This window comes from Falco rusticolus, chromosome Z (genome assembly GCF_015220075.1).
Source record: "Falco rusticolus isolate bFalRus1 chromosome Z, bFalRus1.pri, whole genome shotgun sequence".
NCBI classification, from domain to species: domain Eukaryota; kingdom Metazoa; phylum Chordata; class Aves; order Falconiformes; family Falconidae; genus Falco; species Falco rusticolus.
The window spans coordinates 34,319,224-34,334,361 of NC_051210.1; the positions used below are offsets into that span (position 1 = coordinate 34,319,224).

Here is a 15,138-nt window from a genome sequence, read left to right on the forward strand (position 1 = left end):
TAAGAGTTCTTTGCAAAGGCTGACAGTTTTGTTTATTTATGTTGCAGGCATCCACTGTGACAGCGTGTGTGCTGAGGGACAGTGGGGTCCAAATTGCTCATTGTCTTGTTACTGCAAAAATGGAGCATCCTGCTCTCCAGATGATGGAATCTGTGAGTGTGCACCAGGATACAGAGGCACCACTTGTCAGAGAAGTAAGAACAAGATAAATGCTTTAAAATCTCTTGATTTTTTAATGCATTGAATCATTGATTGATCGTTGAATACATATGATCTAACACCATGATGCTTTGTTAATTGTAGTATGAAGTACTATGAAACACTCCTTGGTTGAACGTTTTGTCAAAATGTGTGAATATACAGAAGTGAGTTGTTATCTGGAATTAGTAGATGTTTCCAGCTAGTAGTGCTCTTCTTGTCATGGTACAACTTTACATTTTTTCACTGTCTGTGCCATGACATTATTGTGCACGTGACTTTCTAAGAAATGAATTTAGTAGGGGATTCCATTCTAAAGGAAAGCATTTCCAAATGTGATTGATGAACATGAATTTTGTAATACGTATTTTGGTAGGCAAATAAAACATGCATGAGTTTTAGAAGCTAGAATCCTTAGCTGCCTGTTGTCCGGTAGCAATCATTGGCTTAATTACTACTTTTTTAGCACTTACTTTGAAGCAGCAAAGAGTGGCTAGTGGGATCAGGCCTGTTGTAGTTCAGCCCCATCTGGCAACTGAGCACCATGTGGCCACTCGCTCGCTCCCCCTCCTGTGGGATGGGGTTAGAAGTGGAAGGGTAAAAGTGAGAAAACTCATGGGTTGAGATGGAGACAGCTTAATAAGTAAAGCAAAAGCCACATGCACAAGCAAAACAAAACAAGGAATTCATTCACCACTTCCATCGGCAGGCAGGTGTTCAGCCATCTCCAGGAGAACAGGGCTCCGTCACGTCTAACAGTGACTTGGGAAGACAAACACTATCACTCTGAATGTCCCTCCCTCTCTTCCTTCTTCTTCCCCCAACTGTGTATGCTGATTGTGGTGTCATACAGTATGGACTATCAGTTGGGGTCAGCTGTCCCGGCTGTGTCCCCTCCCAGGTTCCTGTGCACCCCCAGCCCGCTCGCTGGTGGGGTGGGGCGAGGGGCAGAAAAGGCCCTGACTCTGTGTAAGCGCTGCTCAGCAGTGACTGAACATCCCTGTGTTAGCAGCACGTTTCCAGCACAAATCCGAAACATAGCCCCATACCAGCTTCCATGAAGAGAACCAGTACAGGGCCTCACAGTCAGTAGAAGATATCATAGGTAGCCATAGCTGCATTTGAAAAATTTGTCTCTCTAAAGTTTAAATGTCACAAGAAGAGTTACAGATGAACTGAGGCAAATCATACCAGAAACAGGGAGGCAAAAATAGGATGATGTGCAAAATATCTAGCCTCCCAAGAAGATTTGTCTGAGTTCACCAGCAGTCTAGCCATCTTCAGCTTGAGTTGTTCAAGCTGTGAGGGAAAGGTGTTCAGAGAAGAGAAATGTGAGTCCTCTGCCCTTGGAGGGTAGCCCTGTTTTCAGAAGTGTCCCAGAAGCCAGGTACAAAAGCAGGTGGAGTAGGGCCAAGCAGAGATGCTACTACATCCTCCAAGAGGCTTAAAAGGCAGGAGATGACATGAAATGATTACTAGAAGGTAGGAGAACCAGAGGAGGGCAAAGTCCTAACAGTCTGGGAACAGCAAGATTTCAAGCTGAAGAATGTGATTGCCTATGGCACTACTAAATCCCACATTAGTATGGCATTAGTGTTCCTTAAGCATTTCTAACTAAGTGCAGTAATTATTCTCACTATCTCATCTCTAAAGGCCTTGCAGTTAATCAGTTAATCCAAAGGCAGACTAAGTGTAACACTACATGTAAAAATGTTCCCTATGTTTTGGAACTGTGCCTATAACCTGGAGAAGAGGCTTCCAGTCCAGTGGCTCTCAGTGCCCCTCTCTGATGCACAGTCTGGAGGCCAAGAAGACAAAGGTCACACGAATAATTTGGATCCCAGTCAGAAAGTGCCTTTCAGTAAACAGGAAGACCTTTTGGCACTGTTTCACTTGGAAAAGTTAATCTCTCTAGAGATTTGGCCACATAACTCGTATCAAGCGTGTAATTAAAAGTCTGAATCTTGAATGAAATTAAAATATTGAAAAGATTCCGAGTTAGTTTTTGTCAGTGTTAATTGCTGCTGTGCAACAGGTATTTCTCTTGGTGCATTACCTAATATTCTAACGTATCAGGAAATAAATGCCAAAAGAGCAAGAGATTTTATGTTACAGCATTCCCCCCCCTTTTTTTTTTAAGAAACTAGGGACTTTAGCATAAGTATTAAGTGGACAACTCTGCATTTCTTGTCTCAGGTTCTCTAAATATTAGGTGATGCATAGATGTCTGTATCATGTAATGAGTACGGTGAATACCTAAACAAAAGGATGACTAGAAAACATTTACGTTCTTGTCTGTGAAGTAATGGCTATTTGTATTCCAAGTCGGGAAGCACATAAGAAGTCAAAGTCTAAGATTACTCATCCACAGATAAAACTATTCACTCTGGGGTTTTTAATTACTTTTCTTCAAATATGCTTTAAAATATGTTCATATTGTAGAGGACATATAATGTATAGCCAAATATGTATAATATATGAAGTATATATGCATTTCAAACATAACCCAAGTACAGTGTGGTCTCACAAGTAATAGAATGTCAACTAAGTCATTACTAACCAGAATATATTAAACCCTTGAGGAAAACAAGCGGATCTCCTTTCATGAGTGTAAAGCATTGAATTGTATTAATAATGACAATCACTACTGGAAGAAAAAAAAAAAAAGAAAGAAAACAGAGCTAATTCAACATCAGGAACAAGTGCACTGAAGAGTAGTTCATGGCTGTATAGAAGGTGCAGGAAGCAGTGACAGTTTGTTCTTTCTGATTCCAGTTTGTTCCCCTGGGTTTTATGGACACCGCTGCAGCCAGACGTGCCCCCAGTGTGTACACAGTAGTGGTCCCTGCCACCATATTACCGGCTTATGTGACTGTTTACCTGGATTTACAGGAGCCCTCTGTAATGAAGGTACAAGTTGTAATAAAGACTCTGTGGGATCCAGAGACCAAGCACTGTAATCATTTACATTCCATCACTTGGAAACTATAAAATCAGAAATAATTTCAGGGTTAGTGTGTGCAGTTTATAAATTAGGAATCTTAAGCAGGTTTAAGTTGCTTAAACATCTGATCCTTAAGTATGAAACCCACTGTATTCTTATTTGTATGATTTGTATAATGAATGTGTATAATGGGCTTACCAGAATTTATAATGCCTTACTTTATACTAAGCAATATGCTTCTTGATCCAAACATCAGTTGCTTTCTCTTGAAATAAAGAAAATACAATCTTCTTCTGATTGCTAAGGAATTCTAATTCTGACAATATGTTCTTAGTGTGTCCCAGTGGCAGATTTGGCAAGAACTGCATTGGAATATGCACCTGCACCAATAATGGAACGTGTAATCCTATTGATAGATCCTGTCAGTGCTACCCTGGCTGGATCGGTAGTGACTGCTCTCAGCGTAAGTATCCACTTTTTTTATTCATTTTTACAACCATTAATCAGGGTTCAGCTATTTAAATTCTCTACCTTTTGGTAAAGAAACATTAAGTCAGAAATGAGGACCTTATGGTATGTAATGAAGAGTTCCTAGAAGGGATCAATTCCCAGTCTTCCACTGTCCAAAGAGGAGTTGTAGAGAAGCTGGGTCAGACTTGTTTCAGAAATGCACTGTGAAAAGACAAGAGGCAATGCGCACAGGTTGCAGCAAGAGTGACTTTTACTAGAGAAAAGAAAAATAAAATTACTGTGAAAGTGGTCAAGCATAGCAACTGTCCAGAGTGTCTCTGAAGTCTCCAGCCTGGAAAAGGCTGTGAAATTATTGTCATTGAAGATCCTTTGAGTAGGATGCTGAACTAAGTGATGCTAGAGGTCTCTTCCAACATGAAAAAGTCTGTGAGTTGATGAATCTTGCATTGCAAAGAGGGTTCTTGATCTGTTGTTTGCTTGTGTGTAATTATTTAGTTTTATCACACTAGTGTTGTGAATGTACCAGGGCTTCAGGACAGTCATGAATAACAAAGGTATTATTTTACAAATCAGGAGCTGAGGCACTGAAATACAGGGGATTTTTTTCTTACTACAATTGCATAGAGAGCAACTGGCAAGGCTCAGAACAAAGCCAAGATTTTCTCAGATGCAAGTTAGTGCTTTGGCTGCAAGACCATCCTTATTCTTGTTAAACATTTGAACATTTTGTTAAGAAATTTTTCACTATAACTTTTTTTAAGTGCTTACAACTTTTTGGTGGATATTTCTCTTTTTTTCTTTTATAAATGTTTCACAATGCACATTTTTAGTGTCATTCTACCTCACTGAGTATTGTTTTGGTACAATAAACTCAGTGAAGACTTTGTTACAGACTTAAAAATGGGAAGGGCTAGGCCCTGATTTTATTATGTTTCATAGAGTTATTTTAGTAAATAATAAGGCTTTCTCCAGATGCCTTGCTGGGTCTATGCAAATTACCAATGACAGGAAAGAAATATCTGAAGCAAAATTCTCACAAACAGCATATCCAATTCCATAAGGTACCAGAATCTGCACAGTCTGAAACACATACATGCCAAAATTTTAGTCAACCCATTTTTATGAATAAAAGAAGCTATACCAGACCTTGATATGTCAGAAATTTAAAGACATTGTGCTGGGGTTTCCAGGGAGGTGCATTTCCTAATAACATGCCTCATTGGTTTATATCATTTATGGTTTGACTGGTCCAGGTTAGCTGGCTCTGTACCAGTGCAATGTGACATCTGGTCAATTTGGAAAAAAACCCTTTGCTGGCTAAATTCTGTGAAGTGATTAGCATGCACAATTCAATATGATACCAAAATAAATCTTGGGCCTATTCCTCTGGACGGCAGTAGCAACAAAGGTCCCTGTTTTTATGGTAAAATAAGTAGGTACTTGGGAGAGTAGCAGAATAGGGGTATTTAGGAGGAGGAGGGACTTACTCACTGAATCAATAACAAGAGAATGGTGCCAGCAATATGAATGGAAGCGTCTATTGAGGCTGTGCTCATGAACCGTAACAGAGGAAGTTTATTTGCTTTGTATAAAGGCCTTTCGTTCACATGGAAAATAATGATTCCATTAATTTCTTTTTGGAACTAGTGACCTTTTTGAAACTTCTAACCTTTCATCTATATGTAATTTACATTCCTTCTTAGTTGGCCACTAATTTCAAATACAAAACAATAATAAAAATCATTATAACACACAATTGAAGTGGAAACAACAAACTTGGTATACTTTTTTTTCAATACAACATAGTATATTTCCTAATGAAGTACAATCTGGGCAAAGATAACACTTTGCAAAAATACAGCTCACACATAGATGAATCTTTATGGAAACATTTAAAGGATTCAAGAATTTTTATTGCTCTCAGACAGGTCTCTGGACAACCAAATTAGTACACAACAACAAGGAGGTATCAACCTTCTTAAACTTACACAGGAATAAAGCCAAGGCTTCTGTGTCTGACCTGTTTCTTCTCTCCTGTGAAATACTTGTGTTGTACTTCCACAAAACTATTTTTAAATTATGCATCTCTTTACTAAAAAGACAAACAAAACTTAAGGATGTGAATCCTAATCAGTAGAAAGGGGCTATTCTTAGAGTCCCCTCTGCATTTAGTGATATTCTGACATGAAGAAAATTATCTTTTGCTGTCTCTGAATACTAATTAGCATTTTGGAACCACTTCACTATTGTAATGGCAGCACATAATATCAAATTCATTCAGCATGACATTTTTCAAAGCAGTTAGTAAAATTCTATTTCATAACATGTTGACATGATTGTGAGTGAAAAAAATCTCCACTTTATAGATAATTACTTGGTTTTTAGAAATATTGTATTGATTAATGGACCTTCAGAAGCAACTGACTTAACTTGATTAAGGTATAGTCCTGATTATATGCACCATGTATAGGCAATTTTGTAGAATCTAACAGTGGAAGTAAAAGAAGTAAGCTTAGTATTGGTTCTAAAGCTGTAGGCTATAGCATGTGTTTCAGCCTTCTCTGTTCTCTTTCAGTTTTGAGGCTTAGAAGGCTTATCCCTTGACTGTGCTCAACTGACCTGTTTGCAGATTAAAAAATAAATTAGGAAAGGAAACCTACATGGCTTCTCTATGAGAAAGCTACTGTGAATGTCCCAGTTACTCAGTATCAAGTATTATCACTGGTTTCTTTCACACATTGGATCTTTTCGAGAACTTTATCTAGAGTAAAATGATCTTTTAGTTAAAGAAAAATACCTGTGGCTATTTGCTCAAAATGGAGTAGCCCAACAAATGTGTTCAAAAGAAAAGCAACAAACCCCAAATGAAGCAGTGCTGCTATGTGAATGTAAGCAGTTCTATTCATGGGTATCAAGGATCTTTGTCATTTGTGGTTAATTAATTGCTCTGGGTTGTTTTAGCTTGCCCACCTTCCCACTGGGGACCAAACTGCATCCATACATGCAACTGCCATAATGGAGCTTACTGCAGTGCCTATGATGGGGAGTGCAAATGTACCCCAGGATGGACTGGCCTTTACTGTACACAAAGTAAGTGACTTTTGTTATCCGTTCTTGGTCTACAAATCCGTGACAGAATTTTCCTTCAGTTTTTTTCATACTTTATTCACTGATGCTGCTGAACCTTTTTTGATTGTGAAGTTGCCTTTTTTGATTGTGAACATTAACTCCATAGCTGCAGGGGAGGCCCCTGTGTAAACCTGGCAGAGTGCGTACCACTACATTTGGGCTCCTCTTAAGCCATCCTTCAGAGGAAGACAACTTTTGGCTGGAGCTGTGCATCCCTGTGGATAGAGTGTCGTGTGCACATGCAGAATGAATGACTGACATTCAGATGTTACCACTGCAGATGGGCAGCTATGACTGTAGTCCATAGTGTAGATGGTGCCAGCTTTGCAGGCATTCCCCACGGGGTGGAATGATGGTAGCATCTAATTACATTTCTCTCCAAAACCTCCCCAAGAAGTATTCCAGCAGCAAGAACCCAACAACCAAGACTGTCAGATAACACAGAGCTGACTGAAGCCATGAGAATAGCTTCTAGCTTAGCTGTGGTTGTGGTCTACTGAGGCACAGTCCCTGAGTCACTGCTAAGTGATTGTACAGTACATCTCATATCTGTAATTGCTGCCTCCCAGGGGCAACTGTAACAACAGCTTTAGCTTTGCTGCAATTCATATGCTGATACAGAAGGTATTTTATTTGGAACTTAGAAACTTCACCTCACTAGACTGTAATGTTATAATTTATTTTGCAATTTTCCCCATGTAATTAATGTATTAATAATGGTTTTTTTCCAGGAGCTTTTCATTAAAATAAAAGCACAAGCTGTACAGTGACTGGGTGTAGGTGTATGGCACTTACTATATGCTGGGTAAGAGTTCATGCAAAGTTTGAGAAATAAATATTTGTTAGATAGATATTGATAAAGTTGGCTTCTTATCTTTATTATATTACAGTTTCAGTTTGGTTTATCTTCAGTCCAGGCACCCCCACTGTTTGTAATCTGGGCACAATCACTGTCTTTGAACTCAAGAAAAATAAGACTGCTAACTGTGTTTTGCATTCAGAGTATAAATACAAGTTTTTCATAAAAACAGAACTCTTGTTTTTCAACTGAATAATGTCAGTGGCAGGAAATAACAGGTATATTATAAGGCCATATGGATGCAGCTCTGGAAGACATTTACTATACTGATTCAGCTGTCAGCTATCATGGTTATTTTGCTTCCTGCTGGTGAATAATGATCTCTTTGCAGTGATACGTCTTCTTCATACTGAAATGGTATCTTTGTGAGGAGCTGAGATACAATATGGTTTGGGCTTTTTGTTTTGGTTTGTTTTGGGGTGGTTTTTGGTTTGTTTGGTTTTTTTTGTTTTTGTTTTTATTTTGTTTTTATTTTTATTTATTTTATGTTTCAACATCAACTGTCCAGAAAATATGTCCAAAGGTTCATTAATCACTGAACAGACTCCCTGCTCTGGTTCACAAACTGCCCTCTTTCTTCTCCTTCAAATATCTTCTTAAACCCATTTCTTCAAGGAGCACCTCTTGCTGCATTCTTCTGAACATCTGCTGTCTGCACAATTCCCCAACCTCTTTTTCATGTAGCATTTGCCTAATGTGTATTTTAAACCACTTGAAATAGGGTAGGTCTTGGATCTATTGTGTTTATAGAATGCCATGTTGAGTAGCAGGGCTACAGAAATGACTTCTCGGTAACATACTTAACCAGAATATTTGCATTTTATTTCTAGAGTGGTTGTTTCACTCGTTTTCTCCTCTCCCTCCTTGTATTGCAGGGTGCCCCCTAGGTTTTTACGGGAAGGACTGTGCATTGGTATGCCAGTGTCAGAACGGAGCGGACTGTGACCACATCAGTGGGCAGTGCACTTGCCGCACAGGGTTCATGGGGAAGCACTGTGAGCAGAGTGAGTAGGGATGGGAATTGTTTGTGCCTGATAGCAAATACTAAACCCTGAGCTGACCCTCTGTTGTTTTGGCCAGTGTTGTGATACAGCACTTCGGCTTCAGTGGGAATTTTGATGCCAAAATAGTTTCAGGAGTTGGACCTAGGCTTTTTCCAAACATAAAAGCCCACAGAAGTAGTTATTAAGACTGATTATGATTCTGATGGCTGTTTACTTCAATTTATAAGTACACATAAGAGTCATTTGTATTATGTTCTGGGTTTTTTTTTAAACTAAAGAAAACCCCAACAACTTAGACATGTAAAAGCGACAAATTAATCCAAGTAACTATCATTAGCATAAACCACAACTAAAACTGATAGTTAGGAAACTAAAGATAACAAGTACCACATCAATCCTCGTGGATAAAATTAATCTCTGCAATTTGGTTTTACAATACAATTGCATTATAAAAACATATTAAATGGAATTTTGTTTTCATATGTGTATCATTCTTTATCCAAGAAAATCAAGAATAACATCACTGACATCAGTGGTGGTATAACATTGTATAACATTGAAAGAATAATCTGTCTCATAAGCACAGAACTCAGTCCAGCTTTTGCTAACATCACAGAGTGGTGCTCCCACACCTCATCCATTATAGTGCAGTGCAAAGCAATCCATTCAGCGCACTACTGTGAAGGTTTAAACCTATCCTTGTGTCATGCAAAGGCCTTTGCTTTTGATGTGTGTAGGACACTATGAATTACCTGTAACTGGAACTGATTTAGCAGCACCTGGATCTGAAGGGCTGTGCAGTAGCCAAGATAGCATGTGCCACACCTGGCAGCACTGTAACAAAAGGGAGGGGAGGTTACCATCCTTACAGACACTTTATTTCCCCGGCATTGGGTCTAACCCCAGCTGCAACAGGAAATATGTTCAGGCTAATCAATAAATAATAAAAATTTTAAAAAAATAATAAATCCACTAAAAATTTGGAAGTGGATTTTATTTTCTAAGACAAATATAGTTACAACAAAATCTGAATGGTTTAGAGGAATATATTTATTTCAATGAAATAATAGCTGATAATATGTAATTATTACCTATTTATAGTTTCTTATTCCACTCCAATGATTTCAGTGTTTCACTTCAAAAGAGCAATAATGTTTGGGAAAAGATAAACTTCTAAAGATCCTCTCTTGATGTCATGATATCAAAAAACAATTTTGAATACTTTGGCAAATCTAACTTTATGATTATGTTTTATAGAATTTATATCTTATACCATAATTTGATAATGATTTAGTAATATTTAACAAATGTTTTGGTATTAGTGAATTGAACGTCAGTTTTAAAAAGTGACTTGTCATTCCAACTGAGATTTCAAAATGTCAAAATATATTATGGGGTGATGGTTTTTGCCCAGCCGTTGACTTCAGTAGTTATAAACTTGTTTTATTGAATGTAACCAAAAGGAGAAAGTATATAAGCATGAAATTCCACTTGAGTCTCAATTTATCAAGACTGCAAGAACATTTCTCTGGCATCTATTGTGTTACATTATCTTGCAAATTATTATAAATTAGGAATACATTAAAGATGAGTTAGCTTCTTAAAAAAACACAAACAAACAACAAAACCAAGGTAGTATAGTTATAAAACTCCTGAGAGATATCAGAAAATTGAGTCTCAGAAGGTGAAGAAATGCCACACTTCCTCAAACCATGAGAACAATAATGTAACAAGCCACCCAGTAACAGAAGCAGCAGTATAAAAGAAAGAATTTTTATCAGTGTAGGATAATTCTTTACCATGCTAATTACATGATGTAAGAGACACTTTGATCAGTAATTAATTATTGTATTCAAACCATTCTGGGAGAGAAAAAATCATGCAAAACTCTTCCAGTTATCTAATTCTTCATAGTTTAGCATTAGTCTCCTGTAAGTAGTTTCTTAATGTATAGATTACATATCAAAGTATGCTATAAGCAGCCTAGGACCAGTTTTATTTTTATGTAAATGAGTGGTGAATATAAGACTCGTTGTTATGGCACTTAATCTCTTGCTCTGTTACTACATCAGCACAACTGTCATATGACATAACACTGTCCACATGTCTAGCTGTACTCATACGATTACGTGGTTTAGAGCTGACATTCTTGTGTAGAACTGGTACTTTGTTCACATTTTGACCATTTCTTCACTGTCTTCTACGCTTTTAATCTTTGTTGTTTCGATTTTCCCCCTAATTTCACTGTCTTAGTGGCAGCAACTTTGCAGGTAAAGGAAAATCACTTCTGATTACTATTTCCTTCTCCTTTTCCTTCTCCTTTTCCTGCTCCTACAAGCACACACATACATACATAGACACACACACACAGATAAGATACCCTCTTAAGAAAATCTTTTCCATAGAGGTCTATCTCTAATAACACATTGCCATCTGCTGGCCCTGTACAGAAACGTATGGGGTTAGAAACAAATGCTACCTCGTAGGGTGCTGTAGATCTGTAACACCAAAAGATTCAAGAAATATTGACTATGTCTGATTTTTATTCACACTTATTTTGTGCAGAATGTCCTCAAGGTACATATGGGTATGGATGCCGGCAGATATGTGACTGTCTGAACAACTCAACCTGTGATCACATCACGGGAACATGTTACTGCAGCCCAGGCTGGAAAGGGGCTAGGTGTGACCAAGGTAAACCCTAGATGCAATGAAATTATTGTAAATTAAATCGATCTGATAAGGCATGTGTGTTTAAATAGTCCATGCTATTAAATTATAAATGTTCTATAGATTTTGTAAATATTAGATGCCTCAGTGATAGGTTATTGGAATGAAGCACTCGAATGTAGGTTGCATGAAATGTTTTAGTGCTGTGCTGTCCAAACCTGCTGATAAGAGCGTGTGTTGTACCTGCTCTGTGCTTTTGAGTAGGGAATATTCTTTACATTTTAAACTCTATGAAAATATCTCTTTCTATGAAGAAGATGAGTGCTTTTCCTTAAGGCTAGGATTGTCTTCACACTGGTTTCTGACATAGTTCCATTTTGGCATTAAAAATTGAGTTAAATTAGGAGAAAGATTTAGAAGTGAAATATTTTCTTCAGCCTTTGACACGTAAGTCTCTGAATTTCTGCCACATATTTTCATTTCTTCTTGTATTTCAGCTGGTGTAATTATAGTGGGAAACTTGAACAGTTTAAGCCGTACCAGTACTGCCATCCCTGCTGATTCTTACCAGATAGGGGCTATAGCAGGCATCATCATTCTTGTCCTGGTTGTGCTTTTCCTGCTAGTGCTGTTCATCATTTACAGACATAAGCAGAAAGGAAAAGAAACAAATATGCCCGCAGTGACCTATACCCCTGCTATGAGGGTCATCAATGCAGATTATACCATTTCAGGTAAGCTATATTTAGAACAGGTTTTTTTTCTCTATCTCTCTCTTTTTTTTTTTTTTTTTTTTTTTTTTTGTGCTGTTTTAGCTAAGCTCTGAAGGGGTTCAGATCTGCCCCTAACAGGGCTTGAATATGCATGTTTCACCTTTTTGTATTAGCGAGGACTGCTGTGAACAGGACATACTCGATTTCAAAAAGGGTGTCTACAGTTTTGCCTTGGAAGCCTTCCTGGAAAGAGAGGCAGGGAAGCATTGCCCTCTTTAGGAAGCGGAAGACTAATATAGTGCCTTCAACTGCTTTTCACAGGAAAGAAGCCCCTGAGATCAAACTGACAGTGGTGCTGGTAAACTGGGACATGAGACCAGTGGGATGTGATGGTAGACCTGTGTGCTTACCTTTCAGCTATCAGAGACAGTTTATCTGAGTTCAGAAAGATGCTGCCCCTATATCTGTAGCTGCTTAGTTTGTTCTGCATCATAGTCTTTTAATCTCTGCTTTTGAAACTGTGAAGGTGGCTTACCCTGGTAAAATGTGTTACTTATAAGGAACAAGTGACCAGATACCTCACTTTATTACGTAACATTTTGCATCCTCAAATGTTTTTCTGCATGAAACAGTAGAACTATGGGCATTTCTATTCCTTTGTGCCTGTTTTTAAACAGAATTGAAAAGTGTGGTGAAATATGGTTCCTACCGAGACTTTAAATTTAATGCCAACAGCTTGAATACCGAAAGACTGCTTTAGCTGTAGAAAATCAGGATTTTACACTAGCTGTGGCAAGATTCTGTAGACAGGCAGATTGCAGAGTAGCTCAAGTTTGAAACGAAGGGAAGGAGCAATGCTTCTGAAACAAAGCAGGCGCTTTCGACCTATGAAAGTGAATTTGAGTTGGGATGCAATGGGTACGTGAAACTTCAGGCAATACTGTGTTTTTTGCACACAGGTATTAAGAAAAGCAGCAGCCAACAGAAACAGTTTTCAGAGTCAAGGAAGATGTGTCAGCAAAGGTGGTGATGCTCTTGAAGCACTAAAAAATACTGCTGTGAACTCGATGGTAAAAGTGTATATCATTAGGACAATGCTATGACTACAGAGGCAAAAGAGAGCAAGACATCGCAGCAGAAAGAGAAGTTAGCAAGTAACACTTGTGAGCGCACTTTGCTGAAAGCAAGAGCATGACTAGTCAGTTTCTGCACTGTATCTCTAATTTCTTTCAGTGAGTCCAAGATTTTTAGATTTTTTTTTCAAGAAACTAATTCAGATTCTGAAATCAGTGCAGCACTGCCAAAAACGTCTTAAGAAAGAAATGGCACGTTATTTTTAGTTGTTCATTTTCCTTTCTTCTTCTTTTCAGAAACCATCCCTCACGGTAATGGAGGAAATGCTAACAGTCACTATTTCTCTAACCCTAGTTATCATACTCTAACTCAATGCACTACCCCCCCCCATGTCAACAACATGGACAGACTGACCCTGGCAAAGGTAAAGCATAAAAATCTGGATGCTTCTGAGTAAACCAGCCTTTGGTTTATTTTACATTTTTCCCTAATTTTTCATATTTGGTTTATTTTTGCTTTCCCTGATTATAACATGGAAATTCAGCAAATTCCCATTGGTTTTAATTTCTATTACCTGTCTTTCTTTGAAACAGGCAAAAAACAATCAGCTATTTGTGAACCTTAAAAATGTGGAACCTGGAAAACGAGGCACCGTCATGGACTACACAGGAACACTGCCTGCAGACTGGAAACATGGTGGCTACCTCAATGAGCTTGGTAAGGAAAAAAAACAACAGAGGAGGAGAATGTGGGTATGATTCGTTGTGCTTGCAGTGGGCTGGAAGGCAGGGTTGTTTTCCTGGTTCTTTGCTCAAGGTAATGCCAGGCATCTCAGACTGTGTGTGAGGTTCAGGATTATAGGTTTGATCTTCCTTTAAGGTAGTATCCTTAGAGGTAAAAATGTGACTCCTTGTAAGGAATGGTGAATCAGTCTCATGCCCAGTGCAGACATGATATGCAAAATAACTCCTATTATTTTTATTAAAATATTTGCTTATTAAATAGTTTCATTAAATAATGGGTATTGTACACTAACAGTCTGCTTTGGCAAAATTACCTATCTTTGTTAAAGAAATGAGAGGTTACATATATCCTTTTTTTTTTTTTTTTAAATTTTGACCAAATAGAGTCAAAGCTTTAGAAAGTAGTTTCTCATCTGAGCTGTTTCAGACGTAAATTCTATGAGCATCTTCCCAACTAAGCCTCCTGTTTGTCAAAAGACAGAGCACTGTCCTTAGGAAGAAAAATTCCCGAGAAGTGGTGAGAGTTGCCATATCCTGCTTTATGCTATCTTTTGCTGTCTTTTCATCCTTTCCCAATCTCATGCATTCCAGAAAGATTGGATTGCACTGACCATATCTCTGACCACTGGAAGCCTTAAAAGGGACTTTTAGTGCCAGTATAATTTAATTAATTACCTTCATTTCTGGTCCTTATCAGGATCAGATTGTGGGAATCGGAACAACAGTATGCAGTATTAAATTTTTTGTGCTCATCCCCAGTCTTGGTCTAATCACAATTCAGGCTCAGATCTATTTTAGGAAAGGTTTTCAGTCAAAATTGTCAGTGTTTAACTTTACATTTTCTTAGAGCATTTGTACTAGCACTTAAGACTGCTGCAAGATAATGGCTGTGGTTAACCCACTGCAGTAGATCTTGAGTAACACAGAGATTCTAGAGGACTGGATGAATTCTGGTATTATGTCTGTTTTCTAGAAGATCAAATGAGATTACTTGGGTTACTCTAAGCTGGTGACCTGGGCATTAGTCTTGGTAAAAACAACAGAACAGCTGACATGAGATCAAATAAATAAAGATGGGGTGTCTGATGAGTGGACGAGCATGACGATACAGCCCTCCTGTTGAGTCATGAGGTTCAGAGAGGATCCCCATGCTTTCTAGACACCTTCTCAGAGAGGAGTCTATGTGCAGATAGATCCAATCCTAGTCTTAGATTTGGTTGGTATTTTGGCCTAAAGGATTATACGTCTAGGATGGGGAGGGAGACAGACTTTAGACAGCCCTTCTGTTGAACCATGAGGTTCAGAAAGGGTCCCCTTGCTTTCTGAACTCCTC

The 15,138-nt window shown here is 38.2% G+C and overlaps 1 protein-coding gene across 2 annotated transcripts in view; it reads left to right on the forward strand.

Moving 5' to 3' along the window:
* MEGF10 (multiple EGF like domains 10) overlaps positions 1–15,138 on the forward strand; it is a 109,941-nt gene that overhangs the window by 82,300 nt on the left and 12,503 nt on the right. For both annotated transcript variants that reach the window (XM_037374372.1, XM_037374373.1), the window contains exons 14-22: positions 48–194; positions 2,974–3,108; positions 3,477–3,605; positions 6,575–6,703; positions 8,477–8,605; positions 11,171–11,299; positions 11,773–12,009; positions 13,359–13,486; positions 13,656–13,779. In XM_037374372.1, the coding sequence (XP_037230269.1) occupies positions 48–194; positions 2,974–3,108; positions 3,477–3,605; positions 6,575–6,703; positions 8,477–8,605; positions 11,171–11,299; positions 11,773–12,009; positions 13,359–13,486; positions 13,656–13,779 (1,287 nt within the window). The remainder of the gene's footprint in view (positions 1–47; positions 195–2,973; positions 3,109–3,476; positions 3,606–6,574; positions 6,704–8,476; positions 8,606–11,170; positions 11,300–11,772; positions 12,010–13,358; positions 13,487–13,655; positions 13,780–15,138) is intronic.